General features: G+C 32.6%; 3 protein-coding genes across 9 annotated transcripts; 1 reads left to right on the plus strand and 2 right to left on the minus strand.

The window, feature by feature from the left end:
• Positions 1 to 62: 62 nt before the first annotated feature.
• LOC122402118 (tumor necrosis factor receptor superfamily member wengen-like) lies at positions 63 to 9969 on the minus strand. 5 transcript variants are annotated; one of them, XM_043404671.1, is made up of 6 exons: positions 9686 to 9969; positions 6116 to 6305; positions 5465 to 5893; positions 3943 to 4123; positions 1440 to 1568; positions 63 to 622 (listed from the first exon to the last, which is right to left on the minus strand). In XM_043404671.1, the coding sequence occupies exons 3-6, from the start codon at positions 5888 to 5890 to the stop codon at positions 456 to 458; spliced, it is 903 nt and encodes a 300-aa protein (XP_043260606.1). In that variant the 5' UTR covers positions 5891 to 5893; positions 6116 to 6305; positions 9686 to 9969; the 3' UTR covers positions 63 to 455. The 5 variants fall into 5 exon arrangements, with proteins under 5 accessions (XP_043260606.1, XP_043260604.1, XP_043260607.1 ...); XM_043404669.1 differs by having other exon boundaries at positions 6112 to 6305; XM_043404672.1 differs by lacking the exon at positions 6116 to 6305.
• A 2792-nt stretch (positions 9970 to 12761) lies between these two features.
• On the minus strand, positions 12762 to 15470 carry LOC122402098 (rho GDP-dissociation inhibitor 2-like). Of its 3 annotated transcripts, none has more exons than XM_043404633.1 (5): positions 14937 to 15470; positions 14141 to 14345; positions 13838 to 14062; positions 13691 to 13699; positions 12762 to 13601 (listed from the first exon to the last, which is right to left on the minus strand). In XM_043404633.1, the coding sequence occupies exons 2-5, from the start codon at positions 14322 to 14324 to the stop codon at positions 13402 to 13404; spliced, it is 618 nt and encodes a 205-aa protein (XP_043260568.1). In that variant the 5' UTR covers positions 14325 to 14345; positions 14937 to 15470; the 3' UTR covers positions 12762 to 13401. The 3 variants fall into 3 exon arrangements, with proteins under 3 accessions (XP_043260568.1, XP_043260567.1, XP_043260569.1); XM_043404632.1 differs by having other exon boundaries at positions 14141 to 14329; positions 14937 to 15466; XM_043404634.1 differs by lacking the exon at positions 13691 to 13699 and having other exon boundaries at positions 14141 to 14329; positions 14937 to 15460.
• Positions 15471 to 16043: 573 nt separating this feature from the next.
• LOC122402067 (RNA-binding protein spenito-like) lies at positions 16044 to 21592 on the plus strand. The gene is made up of 2 exons (XM_043404582.1): positions 16044 to 16499; positions 16723 to 21592. Exons 1-2 carry the CDS (start codon positions 16375 to 16377, stop codon positions 18911 to 18913), a joined length of 2316 nt encoding a protein of 771 aa, XP_043260517.1. The 5' UTR covers positions 16044 to 16374; the 3' UTR covers positions 18914 to 21592.
• Positions 21593 to 22249: the final 657 nt, after the last annotated feature.

Consider the following 22249-nt stretch of genomic DNA (forward strand, 5'->3'; position numbering starts at 1 on the left):
ATTTCATTTTCAATATCGAAACCCTCACGAAAACGAATAAAGAAAATTTACTTTCACCGTGTATATAATTTTATTCGATATTTCGGTATGTACATTGTAAAGTTATCGTTTAAAAATGGCAGTTTCTAATACTAATAAAAAGAAATAAATAATCGATAGGCTAAGTCGATCGTCGCTCGATTTTAATCGAATTTCGGAACTTCGAACGAAGACTTTATGCACTTGCTTAAATAACAAAAATTGATTATAAGTGCTTGGCAGTTATTACATTTTTAATAATAATACAAAATATCTTGTGTATAATTGGCGATATTTGTTACTTTCATTATTTCAGTGTTTCTCTATCTGCAATCCTTGTCGAACGAGTCGTAAATGCAAATATAAATACAAAATATGTACCATCAAGGTAATTTTTAATCAAATATTTTAAAAAGTTATTAATACTATTTCAATTTTTATTTATCAAACGTTGGATTTTTTTTTTTATTTAAAATCGTATCAATGTTTCGATGAATTCTAGGAATTTGTAGCTTCTTTCCTTTTGTAGTCCGACCCTCCTCTATATAAAGGTTTCCACTGACATCCGGCCAACTGATCATTACAGGAGGTTCTCCCTTTCGATCTGTACAAAAATAACAAAAACATTTTGATCTTTGATGGCAAAGGTGTTGTCCACCACGAACACATCCCACAAGATCGCACAATAAATAAAGAATATTATTTGGAAATGCTGAAGCGACTGCGTGTCGCGCTACAGAGAAAACGGCCGCATCTTTAGAAAAATGAAAATTGGTTGTTGCGCCATAACTTTTTTGGAATCACTGTACTTATCTGCAGCGAATTATCTTGTGTGATTGTAATTTTCTAACTACTTTTATTAAGTGCAATTCTTCATATTTTTGCACACAGCTCATTCTCTCTGTCTTTCGTGCTCTGGCCAATCTATATTTTGTTTACAATTGAAGATACCGTGTTTGGGTGAGTTCATAGCAGAGATTATCATTCGCTGGCTTCTTTACTATTACGACACCATCAAAGAAATTGATTTACATGGGTTGTTCTATACAGGTTACCATCCTGTAATCTGCTCTCAATGAAGTATTTCATCTCGCTTAGTTTCAACTGGCTTGTCACACTGCACAGTGGTCTAGATCGAGTTTAGTGACGTTTAGGCAAAAAATCAACTACATCAGTGTAGTCCGGATAAAAGATTATAGAAACACATTTAGCTTGTAAAAAAAGTGCCCCTAACGAATTTAAATACCTAAATTTTTAGTTTCTTAAGTCCATTATTAGATATAATGATCAAGGACTTTATCATATGAATTTTTCTCGAATAACGCTTACGCGATATCTATAATTAATATCTCTTTACTTTCTTACTTTTTAATCGAATTGAAAATGTCTGAAATCGTTTCAAATTCACTAAATTTTCTTACCTAAGAGTTTTTGTAGGTACTGACACCTCTTTTCTGGATCACCTGAATTGATGGACGTGCCCGCAACCAGTTCCGCTAGTTCCGCCTTGACCATTAAATTCAGCCGAGACGAAATCTCTTCTAAGCCCACTGCAAGTACCAAAAGATTCTCATTTTAATCTATACAATTCAAACAATTATTTATATCACTTGATAGTTACATAATTCATGTAATAAACATTGCAGTGCAATACAAATGATTACAGTAAGATAAATCACTTGAACGACTTATACATTGTTCAGACATAAAGTCGCCAAATTTGGCACGTAGAGGGTTAATGAAATAACTGGAGCACCTTGAACACTTTTGTTATATTTTGTAATAGGAAGAAATTTCAGATGGCAAATATCACGATGATCTTTAATTTGTTAAATAATAGAATTAAGAGCTATATTAGAAATTTCAATTGCTCTAAACAAATATTTAAAAATTTGAATTACAAATTGTCCATAAATATAAAGTTAAATATAAATTTTTTGTTTTGACAATTTTTTCTAAACACGGACTTACACCACAAATTAAACAGTCCATATCATGATATGGTCGTAGGTCAAACATGCATCTCTGAATGATTAAAAATTATTTAAATGAATTTTTCGTGCGAAAATGAGTACATAATGTTTGTCATAATCGTATCGAATTGAGATATAAAAAATTTCGTAGTTTAAGAATTTCGAAGAGTAAAATTCCGAGTCTGTCGTTTATTTCTAATCGATAGTTTGGCTGAGAATCATAGGACGACGATATCGTCTACGGAGCCTGGAATGCGAGTTGTACAGCTGTGGAATGCGGTTTGCTTTCTCAAGGCTTCATGGGATGAATCTAGCGACAGCTTCGCTCCAGTCTAAAGTCAGAGTTGGGCAAAACGTGATCCCATCGATGACTGAAGATTATGATGAATATAAAAACATGCTATTAATCCTGACTACCAATTATCAAATAATCAATAATCGTTGGTCAATGAACAAGCAATGTGATCAAAGTGGTTGTAATCAAAGGTCATGATTAATTCAATAATTGTTGATCATTAAATTATTACATGTTTGCTTGTCGATCGAATCAGAAGATACATACTTATCATTCGCATTGTTTTAAAATATATTTAGTACAAATTACTTATTTACTTTCAGAAGCAAGCGTAGTCTGTTTTTAATATAACTCTCGTTTCGAAAATTTTATTTAATAATTGATGTGCCTCCGGTACTATTGTTACACACGAGGAGCTGAAGAAGGAGGCGTGTTATACAGGGTGTCCCACGCAACTAGGATAAGCCATATGTCTAAAACGATGAGATTGACAGCTTGTAAACAAAAACACATTATTTATTCCAATGAAAAAAAAAACGGTTAAAAACAATGGTGACAGATAACTACAAAGAGAACGCAGAACATAGCTTCGTAAAAAATAGAGAGACATCGAGCACCGGAACGTCATATCCGGGCGTGATAGATCGAGCCAAGGTGAGCATAGGTCGTGAGCGGCTCTCTAATGAAGAAAATCTGCCTGGCATTTTAAACGACTTCTTATCCCCCTCCACAGTTCATGTATTAATCCTTCGGAATTGAATCTAACAAAGTTCGTGGCCTTGAATTTTTCATAACAGTTATTCCTCGTATCTCCTTCCGTATTGTGGTACTGTCAATTAACCAGGGATTGAAAAGGTTTCACAAATAACTGTTTCAAACTATCATGTATCGAGACAGTTCAATAGAACCTTTATCTTCTATTACTATTATTCTCCTATCATATATTAATTTTATTTCGATTCCATTTCCGGACCTCCATTACTTTTCCTGTCCAAACCTAATCGCGCACCGTTCGTAACAACGTAATCCACTCTATACGATCAGTAAAAGTTGATAATATCATAAAGGTAAAACATAAGTTGAAAGCATTTGATGATATTAATATTAGTATTGAAGAAGTACGTAGAACATTGAAGTTAACAAATTTACCAAAAAAATACGTGAATTTCTCGGATGAAAATAAAATAAATAGGCTTGGGTCGAATGGAAGAGAATGAATCTGGAAAAGACAAATTGAAAAATTAAACCGACGACTTGCTCGCCGTACAGTAATATTTAGAAAAGTAAACATTATGGTACGAGGCTGTGAGATTTTGTAGATTTTATTACACTTAAGGTGCTTACTCGAGTACTAGACTTGTTATAGGTCAATGAATTTGTCACAGAATGATATGCTCACATAAATGAAAATATACAGATCCATTAAAAGAAATTGATTTAACTTTAAAATCTTTTCCACTACGCCGCCTACAAAAATAATATTTATGTCCCTCCTTGTCCCAATTGAAAGAAAACTCCTGTAGATCATTCGTAAATCGGGTTACAAACGTGAAAGCTACTACAAATGAGTAAGTTCGTTGATACAGGTATAACTTAAAAGTGGTGCCTCGAACAACTCGTGATGCACGAACAAAATATTTGAAGCTGATTTCTTACCTGGATCAAAGTTCCTTTTCATTCGGCGCCACTGCCTTGCGTAGATCAACGCAGAACATCCTGCGACCAAAAAGAACAGAATACACGCGCAGACTGCAAGGATCAGCGCCCCGGTTTGCCAATCCCACAAGATCCTCTCCTCCAACGTAGGCGTTTTCCTTGGATGAGGCTCGGTTGTCCTCTGAAATTTCAACGAAATTGAATATAAGGGGATCACAAAAAAAATTATCGATTGCAATCATTTGTTATACTTCAAAATATCGTATCGTCGTTTGAATCGGTAACTGTTCTTAGTAATAAAAATTATTAAAGAACAATATTAAAAAATCGTTGATTTTTTACTTTGGCTTGAAACAAAAATTTCACTCTGTATTTCTTATAAATAATATGAATTAAAATAAAAATTATAGTATACAGGGCGTTCGAACACCTCTGGGAAAAATTTTAATGAGAGATTCTAGAGACCAGAATAAGACAAAAATAAAAAATACCAATTTGTTGATTGAGGCTTCGTTAAAAAGTTATCAACGTTTAAAGTTTCACCTGTAGAACGGCAATCGGCGAGCAGCTACGATAGTGGCTCTCATTCACAAAACTGTAAAGCTGTCGATACGTCAATAAGTAGAGTTTCTCATACTGAGTGAGAACCACTATCATGTGCAAGCAACTGTTCGCAGACTGCTATTCTACAGGCGAATCTTTAAACGTTAATGACTTTGGCTATTTTGGCCTCTAGAATTTCCCATTCAAATTTTCCCCAAAGATGGCCGCACACCTTATATAATAGTCATTTATATCTAAAACGATAGAAGTCGATATTTTTTAAACCATTAATTCCATTTCTATAATTTCTTATATTTTAGGATTGCTATCCTTAATTTAAATAACAATCAAATTAATGATTTTTTCCCGATATTCGAAATATTTAGAACGTTATTTTTGATCCCTAAAGAAAGGTGCAACCAACTAATGCATTAGAAGCGAAAAATTGTTTTTTGTACTTGGTACTGTAAGACTGTCGATACGTCAATAAGTAGAGTTTCTTATGCTGAGTGAGAACCACTATCATGCGCACGCAACTGTTTGCAGATTGCCATTCTACAGGCGGAACTTTAAACATTAATAACTTGTTAACGAAGCCTTAATCAACAAATTGCTATTCTTGATTTTCGTCTTATTTTTGTCTCCAGAATCTCCCATTCAAATTTCTCCCAGAAGTGGCCACGCACCCTGTATAATAGTCATTTATATCAAAAACGATAAAAGTCGATATTTTTTAAACCATTAATTCTATAACTTAAATAATGAAGTTAAGGATAGCAATCATAAAATATAAGAAATTATAGAAAGGGAATTCATCGTTTAAGAAATATCGATTTCTATCGTTTTAGATGTAAATGACTATTATAAATTTTCGTCAATGATTTTCCCCGATATTCAAAATATTTAAAATGTTATTTTTGGTCCCTAAAGGAAGGTGGAACCAGCTAACGCATTAGAAGTGAAAAATTCTTTTTTGTACCTGGTACATTGTTTGTAATTCGATATTCCTCTTGAAATTCTCTACGCGGTCGACAAAGTCCTTCGACTCATGTCTGACCTGCTGTTGCTCTAAATCTGGGAATCTCCATAGCATGTTCGAGGTAACGGCTTCCAAGCTCCTTTGACCCGTTTCCGGTCGCTTTCTCGTTGAAAGGAAAGACCAATCGAGCTCGAGGGCCGACAGTGGTCCGCAAATGGAATCCTTGTAAATCGCGCAGGGGCTCAAAGTAAATTCAGGAGTACATTTGGTGCAAGGCCAGCAGGTGGCACGCTCGACGGACCAAAATTCAAAACCCGGTTTGCAAACCGGATATTGAGGAGCGGACGTCGAGTAACCAGAGTCGAGAAGACCAACCAACAACAACAGCACGGCCAACAAATATCTCGGTTTAGGCTTCCGAGGCATCACCTAGAAAAGATTTTCTACTCATTACTGCCTTAAAGTACACTAATGTAAATTATTCGATTACACTGTGCCTCGCGCTCATTTTTCATTTGCGAATCTAAATAGGCGAGGCAGTAATGTTGTTCATTCCGGCCATTGGTTTTATTCTTCTTCCTTCTTAAATTCAATTAGTAGAAACGTTAAAGTTCTCCTGAGTTAAGAGAATACCTGAAATTCGTTACTCACAGTGCAGTTGTCTTTGTTCGTCCTTCTTGATTTCGTGCCACGGTTACTTCTGGACGTACTATAGATTCCTTAGTCTCCCGTCGAATTTTCAATTTTCCAGCTCGATAATTAAAATCGTCACTCGCGTCGCCAGAGAATTATTAATTCTATTAGTCCACACTAATTTCACCAAGTAACAAGTTCGAATATTCTATTTTTAACACCAAAAATAATGTTGCGTACCGAGAAATAAATTCTTATTCTACTAAACAAATTAAATAAATTTATTTAACGTAACTAAGACCTGTACGAGGCGAATCAAATTTTTTCTCTGAAGTCTCTCATGTTTCCCATAGATATTGGCGATATTATTTCCCGCCCTTATTGTCACATAGAGTCGGATGAATTTTATTTTTACACTAACCATTCATACCCTGGTACATACAGGGTGTTCGGCCACCCCTGGGAAAAATTCTAATGGGAGATTCTAGAGGCCAAAATAGGACGAAAATCAAGAATACGAATTTGTTGATGAAGGCTTCTATAAAAAGATATTAACGTTTAAAGTGCCGCCCGTACTGAATTTTTTCCTCGAAAATGCGCAAGATTTCGGGGGTATGTCTATTGACCAAAAATGATTGTAATTGACTCCCGCAATCGAAAATAATTTTTCCAGAACGACTTGAAATTTTTTTTTTCTCGTCGAAAAATTACCCTTTGACGATTTTTCTTAAAAATTCGTTTTTTATTTTTAATCATTTTGTTTGTCACCCAACAAAAAAGTTGTCTAGTACATTTTTGTAGGTACTCATGAGCTCTACTTCAGTAAAAAGTTTCATTGAAATATATTCACTATTGCAGGAGTTATAGCTGTTTAAAAATGGGACCATTTTTATGGTGTTTTCTTCACTTTACGGGGATAAGGAACAATTTTTCGAATATTTTTGGATTTTCCATATATTCTTCACCAAAATACGCGTTGGTTGCCTTTTGAAACATTAAAATCGTCCAATCTGTTCAGGAGTTATGATGTTTTAAAGATTCACATGAAATTTTCGGACAACTATAAATTACATTTTCGATTAGGAATTTTTTTCTCGAAAATGCGTAGGATTTCGTAGGTATGTGTAGTAACTAAAAATAATTGTAATCGATCCCTGCAACCGAAAATAATTTTTTTAGAACGATTTGAAAATTTTTTTTTCGCCGAAATTGGCGAAATTTCCCGAATTTTTTTCTCAAAAGTGGGTAGTGTTTCAGGGGTATGTCTATTGACCAAAAATGATCGCAATTGAGTCCTGCAATCGAAAATAATTTTTCTACGGTGATTTGAAATCTTTTAATTTAATTTTTTAATAACTTTTTTAACGAAGCCTCAATCAACAAATTGGTATTTTTTATTTTTGTCTTATTATGGTCTCTAGAATCTCTCATTAAAATTTTTCCCAGAGGTGTTCGAACGCCCTGTATACTATAATTTTTATTTTAATTCATATTATTTATAAGAAATACAGGGAAACCTCCCATTAAAATTTTTCCCAGGGGTGACCAAACACCCTGTATATTACATTAAAACGCTGAGTCTAGCTAATGAAGATATAAAATTCATTTATTAAATTCACAACGATTCTTATAAAATAGATCTTGCACGACACGATGTCTAATTGTGAATATTACGTCAATATTCAGACACTTAGATACATAGTGCTTCTTAGGATCTATACTGTCAATAAATACGAATGACTATTCTATATAAGTATTAGTTCTGTTTCATTATGCAATACTTCATAAATTGTAAAGATGGGACGTAAAATCAGAAAACAAAACATTCTTTCGTAAATTAGTCTTGAACGATGCAAAACAGCTTGTGGAAGGTACGCCCAGAAAAATTCAAACCATTATCGATGCCAAGGGTAGATACGCTAAAAATGTTGCCAAAAAATTATAAAAAAGAAAATTAAAATACGCGTTTTACTGTAGAGTATCCACTTTAGTCTTTATCCTAGTAATTCTGAGGGTGTCTTATAATTTTGTTCACCATCGTAGAAGCGAATGACCGAACCAAAGCGCGAAAAAGAGAGGACTATACCCGTACCCTCTCATCTGAAAGAGGCCTTACGATTGTACGTACGCATGCGCTATTAGAATGGTTTCGATGCGAACCAATTGACCGCAATTCGGTAGCAATTTCAAAATGATTTTTCGTAATCGAGATTTTTATTTTATCGAATCATTAGCTCTCGCATTAACGAAAACAATTCTCAGTAGCAACATATGCACTGTCAACAAATTAAAAATTTTAAATAATTATGTGCAAACAATTTAATAATTTTAAATAATGTTACATAAAATGTAACAAAAAATCGATATTTTCAAAGGTTTTTGGTAGAATAAATAATATAAAATATCCCCCTAAATGACAACCGATCGTTTAGAAAAAGAAAATAAAAAAATGTTTGGTAATCAGAAATTGTATTGTACAAGTAGAAAGCATTATAACGTTCTATATCTGCGCTGATTAAAATTTCCTCCTCGCACACCGTTGCTAGTAGTTTTAAATTATTGAAACACAAGTCGACTTCCATATTATAAATCTTGGCGATCGATTAATTCGAATTACTTCGAAAGATTTGCAACATTAATATTTTTTTAATTAAATCGAATACTCTTACTATGATAATACTATATCTGTTTACGAATCATTCATCGTTCGAATAATAATGTACAATACATTTTTAGAAAAAATGGCATCGATACTTCTAATACACTTAATAATTGATTATAATAATGTCATAAAAAAGATATACGATCATTGTTTCATTTTATATCTCGCGATTCTATGAAATATAAAAAATACTATTTATATTTAATAATATTAAATAGTATTATAAATAATATAAAAATACTATTTAGACAACAATTTTTAAAACAATTTTATTTCCTATTTGAAATGAAACAAGAACTGTTTTATTAATATCTTTATTAATTTGTAATTTATTAATTCAGCCATGAGTACTATCCCATACTATCCCATTCATACGTTTCATTGACATTCCACGCGCTTACTGTGTCATCGAATACTTAAAAGTCAAATGAAACTATTTCGTTACGTTTTAGATCTTATTTTAACCGTGCCTCGGATTATTTTTTACTATCATATTTCTTTGCACAGTATTTTTTGTCTCTTCATGTTAATTATTGAAAAAAATAAAAGTCATCCTGGAAATGAATATTCCTAATATAGCAATTCGGTCATAAAATGATTTACCGCGAATCATCAAACTCGAAATACATATTTAATTAATTTCTACAGTATTCTCGTTTATTTCCCATTATCTAGCGATCACAAAAGTATAAATTCACATTTTAAGCTAACTACTCTTTGATAAGTCAATTATAAAATGACACAACAAACAGTGTAGTCTACAAAAAAAAAAAACAATGACGCACAAAGCGAAAACTTTTAGACTAACGAAACACTATTTAAAGATAAACACCACAATTGGCAATGTAAATATTAATTTTTTAAAACACTGACAGTATATTTGTATGAAAAAAAGGAAACATATGTGTATGTATAAATATACGCACGCTGCACTCGATAAATTCAGACCTATCATGATGCAATTCTATCGATGTATCCAAAATCGATTAACGTGAAGGGAACCCAATAATATCTGAAACTTGCAAAAAATCGTAGAGTTTCCCATTCGAACGAAATCGTGGAAACTTAAATCGAACGAAGCCTCGACAGTTTAACGTGTTTTTAAAGTCGTAGACAAGGAACTTTCCTTTACGGCGAACGAATTAATATAAAGAACGAAAGGGCGGTATTTCAAAAAATCTTCACTCGAGACGGAACAGACGTACACCGTGCGCCGACCACAACACGACTGGCTAGACTGGTTATTCTAATTTCCGCCCACGATCCTCTCTTAAAAAGAGAAGTTTGCGAAGAAGAGAGAAGCATATAAGGAAGAGAGATACGAAAAGAAACTTGGAAATGAAAGAAGACAGAGGGAGCCACGCGGTGGAATACAAAAAAATGTAGTGATGGCTTTAAATCTCGCTACCTGCTGCGAACAATAAACCTTATATTACAGGTATCTTCCGTATAACATTGTAATTGCAGTACTGTACAAAAATATGAGACACTTTGAATACTTATGTACTTTGTATTCAGGGTTCCCCGCTACCATTAGTCATCCTTTGTGGGGGTGATTCTATAGACCAAAATAAGACGAAAATCAAGAATATAAGATATAAGAATAACGATATTTCAGTAGGGACTACGACTTAAAGTTATTAACAATTAAAGATCTGCCTGAATCACGGCAATTTGCGAACAGCCGCGCACGTAAGGAAGTAGCGCGACCAGTGGCGGCGGGCGCACTATAAATTTACCATGTAGGAAGCGTACTCACCGACATATTCGACAACATTACGTTCTTGCTTCAATTTATAGGAATGCAAACACGTTAAGTTGAATGACATTAAACCTGCCTTGTGAAAATTCAGAGGGGCATATCAAAACCCGCCCGACTAGATTTTCAAGCAGAGAGGGTGAATGCCACTTTCATTCGGTTACGTTTCTTGTGAATGTCCATCTCCACATACCGTGATTGTCCCATCGGCGAAGTTTAGTTCCACATATTATAGAATTACTAAAATAATTCGTCCCGCTACGAGGATCTGTCTTTATCGTTTCGTGGCCAGATCCTTCAAGCAGCAGCATTGTTCTTTAGCAGTGACACTTCGGGACGGCTGCCTTTTCTAAACTTTCTCATGCATTTCTTTAATCAAACCATCCTTCAACTTCCGGTAGCTAAATAATAAGAATAAATGCAATATTACCAGCACTGTATTTAGTACTTACACTTAATTGTGTAAGTAGAGGTGCAGTTTCCTTTGGACACCGATCTGTCGTCTGATATCACTGGAAGAGACCTCTGTCGGTGGACAGTGGGAACTGTTAATACGACCACGCGTTTGATCAGTTTGATGACGTAATAGCACAGACGAGATATATCTCGTCTGTGGTAATAGATTACACATTTTTGTCATTATGGTAATATAATTGATATCAAAATAAGCATAATAGTATACATAATCTTCAAATGACCTTGAATACGAAAAATTCAATAATCGAGCACCTTACATATTTCCGCATCTTGCACTAGAAAAAAACATTTACACGAGTGCACATAATCTGAGATTTCAAGGTCGTCGAAATTTTTTTAAACGAAATTACGTATTCTTATCGTTACGGTATCATAACAGACGTCAAGCAAATGCAATGTTACATAACAACGTAGCTATCATTATTTTTGTATTCAAGTTCATTTGAACATCATATTGTCAAATACCATTGTACTCTTTTTAACATCAGTTATTATCGTATTATATTATCGTATTGACAAAAACATGTAATTCTACTTTAAAAAACGATGACTGTAATCTTTTTAAAGCTCTTATTGAACCAGAGTTATCTAAGTCGATCACATTCTGTCGTCAACCCTATATATAAATAAATCTTGATTAATACATTGACTGTCTGTTTTCCATTTCTAGGAATGTCTTCATCATTTGTTCCACATTACTATAAAAAAATAGAAATATTTAATAGCTCAATGGTGCACTTGTCATTTTATAGCGCTCCTAACAACAATAATATTTAAAAATTTATAAGTATTCGGGTTCATTCATTCTAAGCACTTGAATGAAAGTTAAAAAGTCAAAGCGTCAGTTACAATGACCAACCATGACAATCAACGTGTTAAATATACCAGAATTGATACCTTCGTTTGAAATTCTCTTGAATTTGCCACCCTTCTATCATTTATGTAGCTTTAAAACGGATTTACATTACAACGCGATCAGGATTAAACCGCAAACAAGAATCTCCTGGAAAATTTGTTAAATTTAAATTAATTCTTTTTATTGATGGTTTTAACTGAAAAAATTGAGTTTAAAAGTCCTTACTAAACAATTTTTTATCTGTACTGCTGGTAGATAAAACACCTATAATACTAATATCTCAATTCCAAATTCAGTAACGATAAATTTCTCTATTTCATACAGGTACATACAAAGAATAGAAAAATTAGTAATACTTGTAATACAACACTCTTGAATAACGGATTGGGTTAGGTCTTTATACATATAATGACATTATAAATGTACGTGAAACAAAAACTTATACTAATTTTACATACACTCACACTTATTACACATTGCTGCCTGCAGTAACAAAGCAGCAATAAATCGTACACAAAATGTTATCTATATTAAATTCGCCTTCTCACGAATTATGTTCACAACTTTATCTTTTATTGTAATTTAGAATTACAATCGCAATGACTTAGCGTTACTATCAACTTACATTACAAAACTTTTCTTAAAATTACTGTTTATGGAACGACTATCTTCTCATATTGCAAATATTAAATTTTTAACAAAATAATTGGCAATTCAAATAAAATTGAAATTTGAAATTTCACATATTGACGACTAGCTTTGAAATGTTTGGAAATATTTCGAAAATTGTTGTATACCTTCAGATACTTTTAATAGTAACAAGTACAATATGAATATAATAAACATATAAAAAGTAATACTGGTATACACGATATAACGAATATTTTTGTTACATATTCTAAATGTCCTGTATTAGTAATGTGCGTTTTTAGCTAAAAAATTTTCACTGTTTTCAAGTTTTACATAATTTTAAATTCCCAACATTAAAATTACAACTTCTCTTTAAATTAAAATGTTTGTTGCTTATTAATACATTTTTATTAAACCAAATGCATTAAAATAGAGCCTAGCATCTTTAATAAAGTAATATGTAAATGCCTTGTTTAGCATTAAAAAACCTTACACTGTTAATTACTTTAAGCAAAAAAAAAATTATAAGAATATGTGCAACCACACCGCAAGAGTAATCAAATCATGATTAATATTGTGCATGATCTAAATAATTACAAAATAGTGTCTACATGATTTGGTGGCATGACATAATTTTGTGTGTGTGTGTGTATATGAGACTGTGTGTACTTATGTGTATGTATATATATATATATATACTGGCGCGAACCCGCGCAGGTCTGTATTCAATTGTTTACTTTCAAGGTTTACGATTCAGGAAAAGTATCTAAATAAATATCAACGTTATTCTTTTTCTTATTACTTAAAAAATACAGTTATGGCATCGCATTACGGCTGAATATCTATTAAAATTAGAGTCCCTTTTGGCATTTTTATTTTAATTGCGATTGTTAATAAGATTTTCCATTATGAAAGGAATCTTATTCTTTCCAGTCTTTCTTAATTTCAAACGACCACTCCCACTTCAGATGTTCATGCTTGTCATCATCGGTAAATAAGGAGCTTACACTGTAGGATCCACGTGCCATTACTCCAGCCGGTGCATCTTCTGCAGGTGTAGTATATGATTGCACTTCTGTTTTTGGTGGATAAGAGCCAACCATATGCATCATCTTATCCACTGTAATGCAATACAAATGAAAAGCTATCAATGGATAATTGATAATCAAATATTTCATTTATTACAAAAGTATTGAATTTTAAAATTACCTGTGACACCTAGCAATGATAACATTGAACAGAAACCAAATACAAAAGTTTAAGCTCATAATTTAAATTGAATAAGATTAAAAATTCGAAATTAATGACAAAGCATTTGCCATTTAATTAATAGTTAACCTTTAACAATACTCTTACCAGGTACTCCAAGACGATAGGTCTTCTGAATATACTTTAAACCATGCACAATTTCACGTTGCACAATGAAGTCAATCCTGATTCTATAACTAACACCTTCCTTTATTACAAAAGTTTGTTTTTTTAATTGAGAAAGATCATCTGTTAAATCTAATTCCATGTCTGGTCTGTCTACGACACAAAGTGCTAATTTCTTCACTATTACTTTTCTTGGATCAGTTGGATCTGAAAAAATTCACATCGCCGTTTCTTATTTAACAATTCTCTAACACACTTATTTTTAACAATTAATGTAATTCGCACCTACAACAACACCGCCAGACTTTGCTTCCCCTAGAAGTGTTTCCTTATATTTGCGTAGACTTTCATCTTCTTTGTCTGTTTCTAGAATTTGTTCTATTGTTTTCTCTGGTGGAGGCTTGTAGTTTGATTCCACTTCCAGTTCTTCTTCCACAGAGTCAATATGATCTGTGTTAAGCTCTGACATTTTCACTATGGCAGAAATGTACTGTTGCATTATTAATATTTTACATTTTTTACCTTGTACATTGGAGTTTAGTTTCCAAATTAATTTTGTCATTTATTTAAGATTAATATTTCATTAAACTAAATACAATGCAATATTAAATTACAAAAAAATTATTTATAGATTTTAATAAACGTGAATGAATTGGCATATGTGAATAGGAGTTCGTACAACGCGAAATCGAAGTATCGGAAAAGTATTGATCTTTCCGCATAATATTTAGCAATTTTGAGTCATTAATTGATTTGAAGAATACCAAACGCACACAAACTTAACGTTTACGCATGGTCATATAGATGTTTCTATAGAATATTTTTAGAAAGATAAAACGCTGGAAAAATTATAAAGTAAAACATATTTTCTGTGTCTTTCTCGTATATTTCTATAACATGAAAAGATTGAACACATATCAAGAAATTAATGAATTGTAAAATAAACGAAGAGAAATATTGAAACAGGAAAATGACAGAAAGGTAAAAAAATGTCTATACTAAATTATAAACCATTGAAAAAGTAATCGATAAGAAACAATTCAATTACCAAAAATTCTGAATATCTGAATAGTAGACTTACCGTAATTATAAAGTAATAGAACGAATATTAAAAAACGAAAACCTATACAGAACTATTACCAATCTTTTAATCTTGTTTGCTACCCTTCTGTAACTCGCTTCTCAAAGCGGAAGACATGGACAATATGGCTGACTCAAAAGGGCGGGTACTTCCTGTCCTCATAGTTATTTAAGGTTAACTTTTCCTTTTATATATTTCTTTATTATTTTGAATCCATAAACTTCCTTTGTTACATTCTTAAACTTATGGTGCCTCCTGGTGTATTTACTTTTATTTATATTATCCTTTATTCTAAAAATTAGATGTCAAATTAGGAATATATCGAATTGATAAGGATTCTGACGTGTGAGTGTCATTTCCCGCGTTTAATATATCTGTACAGATTCTTTAATGTGCATTTTTGTATTATTTTCTTAAATCAATTAATATTTTAAACGAATCAGCGTGTCATAATCATATTTCTAATTCATACACTGTATCACTTGTTAATACATAATATTATTTATTAGAAGAATACAAAGAGCTATTGTTCGTTCACCTTAAAGATATAGTATAGACACAAGCTATGATAAAAAATAGATATATATACTTATATACTAAGAGACGAAACTCTGCTTAGAGAGAGATGAAATGACGCAGTCAATTTAAATGTCTAATCGGCAATGATCGGCAAATTTTGGTAAAGTTGAAATATTGATACATTAACCAAAATTATAACATCGACGTAGTTACATTGAGGGGTATTAAATCTGCCCAGAGTTCACGATGCATATGTGATGCTGGATTTCCGATTGGTGGAATGATGTTGAAACACCTCATTCTACCAATTAGGAGCTACCAACATTATTGCATAAATCGGAAGAGTTTACGCCTTGCGACAGAGTCAATGTTTCCGTACGTATAGAGAGAAATATTAATTCTTGGTCCCTAGAGGAAGACACTAGCTCTGGTACCAATAAAGGATGCTTGTTGAAAGATGAAGCGTTTTGATTGGTATTAGAGCTGGTGACTTTCCCTTGTTTAGAGTATGAGTCATTGTGGCGACCGTACATCGATGGTATAGCTTTGACGTAAATTCGAACCGTGTAAACGCAGTCAATTGCAAATCAATAGCTTGCAAATACAAATAGTATAATATACACACATATGGGAATTAAAATAACAATAATTTAGAAAAAATAAGTTGACGCGAAAATATAGAATTATAAAAAATGCAGAACTTGAATGTTTAACTCAATTTTTGTAGTATTACTTTTAGCTCGCAAGGAAATTCTGGAAATCAACCAAAGAAAGAGGAAAGTCGCCATTTTGTGTTCGTTGAGAAGGATAAAGACTTCGTGAATGACGGTTTGTTCATGCTGAAAGCCTTCGTGTGATTATCGATTCTTTGTTTTTTTCTTTCAACATTCGTTCGGCTCAGCCGTGTTAAGCAGCGTTGATGATTGGAATTCCGCGTGACGATCGACATAAGATCACGGTTAAAATCCGCAATAATATGAAGAGAAGCTCTAGTCGAGACACTCCGCCTCCTCGTGTCAAACGAAGCAGATCCTCCATGGGACGGTAAGAATTTTACCGTCGTTTACTGAGATTTATTTATTTAAGAAAAATGTTAAAAATAAACTACACCTTTTTCGTTCAATACTTTTTTGTAATTAAGTGCATTTTATTTCATTATTTTTGTACATAAAAGACAGTGTCAAGTAATTTTGAATTATTGTAATTTTATTTCTTGACATTAAAAAGTAATGTATCTTCTATTATAAATTCTTTTATCTATTTATAGATATGATGATTCCAGTGATGAACGAATAACACCTGAGAGAATTCGTCGTCGTAGCAGGGGCGCAAGAAGTCCTAGTCCACCAACGCGTGCCTCGTCACATGCACGTTATGTAGAATCGAGTTCACACAGAGATGATTATTTAAGAGCACCCAGAGAATTACCCCCAGAGCGTCCATACAGTTATAAAGTTCTTTGTATCAGCTCGATTCATCCAAAAGCCAGCGATGAAGTGATTAAAGATACTCTTTACAGAGAGTACAAAAAGTTTGGTGATTTCTCCATTAGAATTTCTCATGAACTAGATGAGCGTGTTGCATATGTTTGCTTTAGAAGTTCAGAAGATGCTAGAGATGCAAAACATGCAAAACCAAGAATTATTATGTATGACAAAGTAGCACTTGTTGAGCCAGTTTATGAAAGACCTGATACTTATCGTCGTCCAAGATCTATCACACCACCTGATTATGAAAGATATTACACTAGAAGTCCTGGTCCAACAGATAGACATAGACCATTAGAAAGATATGAAAGAGTTTACGGACCCCCAGTTGGATTGCCTCCACCACATAGAGAAATGAGACGCGAAGCGATTCCTCCTCCTCATCATGAATTTGTTAGACCACCGATTCATCACGGTCCGCCTCATGTTCATCCTGGTCCACCTCACCATTATGGTCCACCAAGACATATGATGATACGACATCCGGTTCATGGATTTGAGCGCGTAGAAAATAAAAAAGATAAATTCCCTAATTATTTACATCATGTTTCACCAGAAGATGATCCACTAGCAACGAGAACTCTCTTTGCAGGAAACTTGGAAATCAATATCACTGAAGAAGAATTAAGAAGGATTTTCAGTAAATATGGAATTGTAGATGATATTGATATTAAAAGACCTCCACCAGGAACAGGAAATGCTTATGCTTTTGTCAGATTTCAGACTTTAGATATGGCACACAGGTGTAAAGTTGAACTTTCCGGGCAATATATAGGAAAATTTCAATGTAAAATTGGTTATGGAAAAGCTACTCCTACAACGAGAATTTGGGTTGGTGGTTTAGGACCATGGACTTCTGTTCCACAACTAGAAAGAGAATTTGATCGATTCGGAGCAATAAAGAAAATTGATTACATAAAAGGCGACAGTAATGCCTATATTCTGTATGATTCGATCGATGCGGCTCAAGCTGCTGTGAAAGAAATGAGAGGATTTCCTTTAGGTGGTCCAGACAGAAGACTGAGAGTAGACTTTGCAGATGTAACTCCAGGATTTGGATTTAAGCCAAGACCTTACTCGGAAGAAAGCGGAGAGTTTAGACCAAGACCAGTAGATTACGAGTCTTCTTATGATCCCTATGGACCAGATAGTGACTTTGGTTATGGACCAAGAGGATTTAGAGGTAGGGGATCTGCTCCATGGCACGACAGGAGAGGTGGAGGAAGAGGAGGCTATCGTGGAACTTACCCAGACAGTTACATAAGAGATGAAGCTGATTGGTCTAGCCGTAGACCACCACCAGAGCTAGAGTACGAAACCCCCAGAAGCTTACGTCGTTCTTTATCAAGAGAACCTGGTGTAGATAGATCGAGATCAAGATCTCCTCGTAGAAGACAAATTGATTCAGATTCAGATTCAGAGAATACTCGTACTGGAATGCTTTCAACCTCCCGAACGTTGCCGGAAGTTGCAAGAAAATCAATAGCAGTATGGCAAGGAGCACTAATCTTAAAAAATTCTCTATTTCCAGCCAAGTTTCATTTAACTGATGGTGATACAGAAATAATTGAAGCCTTAATGAAAGATGAAGATGGAAAACATATGCTAAGAATTACACAAAGATTACGTTTAGATCAACCTAAATTAGATGATGTATCAAAGAGAATTCAAACTTCCAGTTCGCATGCTATTTTCCTAGGACTGGCTGGTTCAAGCACAGTTATTTCTACAGACGATACGAACGTGCAGACTCGACCATTACGTAACTTAGTGTCATACTTGAAACAAAAAGAGGCAGCAGGAGTTATTTCATTACTTAACAAAGACACAGAAGGGACTGGAGTTCTTTATGCATTTCCACCCTGTGCATTTTCTACAGAACTATTGAAAAGAACCTGTCCAAGTCTCAGTGAAGAAGGACTCAAAGAGGATCATCTGGTAATCGTCGTTGTTAAGGGGGGTAGCGCTTAGATATATATGTGCGTGTGTGTGTATATATATATATATCTATATATGTATATACATATATATGCAGATACATAAATATATAGATATATAGATGTATACTGACTAAGGTGTTTAGTATCATCACTTTAAATACATTATTTGCAGCTTTCGAAAAAGTTTCATATGGATATTAAGTATTCGTCTGGCTTTAAGGAGTTTGTACATTAATATAATTTTTTATATAATAATTTTTTTTAGAGGATCATATTTTTTGTCTTGTTAAAATTTTAATCCTTGAATTACAAGAAACCAATTCCAATTCAAAGCATGTTTGTCTGATAAATCGTGCACTGCGTATAACAATCTTACAGTAATAGCGTGGAAGCCTTTTTCACGCATCAATCATGCAATTCAATGAACGTCTATAGTGAACTATAAGTGTTAAAAATTTAGGAAAAAAATGATAACCCGAAGTTTGTTAAAACTTGCAAATTTTGTGCATAATCTAATGAAATTTTTTATTTCAGAAGTATAACCAATAAGCATTAAAAACAGTAGGTACAAAAATAAACCCTATGAAAAAAAACTAATTTAATTTAAGAAATTCAAAGCGATTATAAAACAAACTCTCTTAACGATAATAAAAGGCAATAGAATTTAATTAACCCTTTTGGATCTAATATATAAATGATGTTTTAAATTCAATAATTTTGTAACATGTAGAGTATCCTACCTAATTTGAGCGTCTTAATTAAATATTTTATTTGCTTTTGATATAAGAAAATGTCATAGGAAAACACTATTTGCTTGGAACGGGCAAATATAAGCATAAAATTTGTTTCAAAATTTATATTTTTCGAGATTTCAAAATGTACTGATTATTCTGATTGTAACATCCGGAATCCAAGACTAAAAGGGTTAATAAGATATGGAAGTAAATAAAACTAAAAACAAAATTTAAAAAAATTTTTAAATCAAATCCAAATCAAAGTTATAGCCTACATTAAATATATGAAAGCTAAAGATTCTAAACATTCAATGTTACAAATTTCTCAAAATTAAATTAGTTGTGTGTGAATAATTTTGTTAAGTTGCAAATAATGGAAATATTAAAGTAGAAGATACTAGACATATAAATATTTGTATATCCATTAAAAGCATCAAATTTCTATGAGTCTGAATTGCTGAATGAAATACAAAAATCATAATAAGGACGAAAGAAGGAATTTAACACATATTTTCGTAATCTTCAATTACAAATTTTTATTACATTGTATCATATCTTTTTACATGTGTATGAAAAACGTAATAATGAAGCAATTCAGTATTCAATAAGTTATGGACACACTTAAGTAAGATCGAACTATCACAGGTAACTCATAATGATTCTAGATTTAATATTTACTGTAATTATACACTAGCGCGTGTATACACAGTTCTTTCATATTCGAATGAAATTCCTAGAGGAATCTTTTATTTCTAAATTTCATTTAATTTTTATTAAATATTTTATACTAAAATAAATCTTGCTTATGAAAAGGGTGGAATATGAAAGATCTGCTTAAACTATATTTGATACAGTAATTAAGTCTACTTAATTGTAAAGTTGCATTTTATGATTATGTAGAATTATCTGTGTGATATATACATATAATACTTATATAAGTGACTTGTGTGGATGTGTTCTGAAAAGTGAACCGAAGAAAGTGAAAGGACAAAATTCTAAAATGGCTTCCTGTGCTTTTCTCTCAGTGAAAAAGGACAAAATCGTTTTTTTTTTTGAAAGGACAGTGTTTAGTGATAAATATTTGAAAAGTATAAAAGAAAAAAACAGAATGTGTACAGTGAAATGTAAAACAAATCCAAGTGCTTGTGCTTGGCGACCAACATTGTGACGCTCTTTTAAACTATTACTTTAAAAGTGCGTTACAGTATGGCGCAAACGAAGGTGCAGTGGTTTAATCACACAATAGTGTCGGAACAACAAATAGATGACCATTATGCTGAGTCAATGCATTCATTATTTTTAGTTTACCTACCAAAGTTTCAGTGGCTTCGAATGAAAACAATAATTATTACATTAGAAATGTAATCTTTTAACAGGAGGATGCGTTGATGTTTTCAGTGTTATCAAAGGATATAACAATTTCTACAATACAAAAAGAAATCTTTTCCTGGAAAGAATATTTTGGTTAATTTCAGTGGTATTAAAGGAATAGAAAATGATCATTACGTAGAGAAGATTAGTTATATTATTACAAAATGCATGCTGTGACTTGGCAATCAGTCGCATGGGTTTTAAATGCAAATTTTCTTGTGAAGTTGACCGTGAATTTCGTGATGTGATTTTCTTTGTTTTTTTCAAGAAGATTCTTCCCGTTTCGCATTTAGATTGATTGTGCAGTTAGTGTTCTCTGTGGTCTGTGGCCATTTCTGGCTGTTTAATTCCTAAAAGGTACTGATTTAAATATGAGAAAAAGGAAAAGAAAAATAGTAGCGTTTCCAATTTTTGTCCTACAGAAACAATTGTGTCAAATTTGAAAGTGAAGAATTGCCGGTGCTGTTTCAAGTGTTTCTTTGTAATTAAAAAATTTTTTTAATTAATTGAAATTGAGAAAAAAAAAAGTTTGTTTCAGAGCCACAGCGAAGAAAGGGTTTGGATAGAAGAGATCGTCTACTGTCTACTGTATTTTATGCTTTATACGAATAAAACAAATAGATTGGCAAATATTTGGAACCTCAATTACTTAATATTGAAGAAACACTTAAGATAAAAACATACATATTAATATTTAATCCTTTATTTACCATTGAAAGAAGTAGTTAATATTGTGTAATAATGGAAGTTAAAATTAAATTGTAGTATTTTTTCTAATTCATATTTTCAATAACTTTCTGTCAGAATGTAGGTAGTAAAGAAAGTATTGCTACTTCCACTGAATACAATTACATGAATGAATAAGTTAAAGGAATATGGATTGTTTGACAATAATTCTTCATCTACACCTTAATCTTAAATAGGCGTGTACACTCATTGCGTAGTCAGTGGTTCTTAACCTTTCTTTTTCCCACAAAGCCCTTTTGGCAATTTAATGGAACTCCATATACCCTTTCTATGCAATATTTTACAGAATAATTGTTTATAATAAATGTTTTTTAAGTAGTTGAATTAATGTTGAAAATTTTGACTTGCTTAGATTTGTATAATGCATGAAACAAGATGAAAGCTTTCAGAGGTAGCTTTATAAGACTAAGATAAATTTACAAGAAATATCAGAATTTTCAGATTCTTTTAATTTCAATTCTAGCAAATTTTTTATTTTGAAATCAACGAGTTTATCCTTAGGTAGGTTTGCATCT

Source organism: Colletes gigas, unplaced genomic scaffold, assembly GCF_013123115.1.
Source record: "Colletes gigas isolate AHSC1104 unplaced genomic scaffold, ASM1312311v1 Colletes_gigas_Sc00033, whole genome shotgun sequence".
NCBI lineage: Eukaryota > Metazoa > Arthropoda > Insecta > Hymenoptera > Colletidae > Colletes > Colletes gigas.

Excerpts from the sequence above, each read along its gene's own strand:
- LOC122402067 (XM_043404582.1), top strand. The coding sequence starts at position 16,375 with ATGATTGGAATTCCGCGTGACGATCGACATAAGATCACGGTTAAAATC. Across the intron at positions 16,500-16,722 it reads AGCAGATCCTCCATGGGACG|ATATGATGATTCCAGTGATG; the intron begins GTAAGAATTTTA and ends ATCTATTTATAG.
- LOC122402098 (XM_043404633.1), bottom strand. The coding sequence starts at position 14,324 with ATGTCAGAGCTTAACACAGATCATATTGACTCTGTGGAAGAAGAACTG. Across the intron at positions 14,063-14,140 it reads GTCTGGCGGTGTTGTTGTAG|ATCCAACTGATCCAAGAAAA; the intron begins GTGCGAATTACA and ends GAATTTTTTCAG.
- LOC122402118 (XM_043404672.1), bottom strand. The coding sequence starts at position 5,890 with ATGCCTCGGAAGCCTAAACCGAGATATTTGTTGGCCGTGCTGTTGTTG. Across the intron at positions 1,569-3,942 it reads GAAAAGGAACTTTGATCCAG|TGGGCTTAGAAGAGATTTCG; the intron begins GTAAGAAATCAG and ends TGGTACTTGCAG. Across the intron at positions 623-1,439 it reads GTACCTACAAAAACTCTTAG|ATCGAAAGGGAGAACCTCCT; the intron begins GTAAGAAAATTT and ends ATTTTTGTACAG.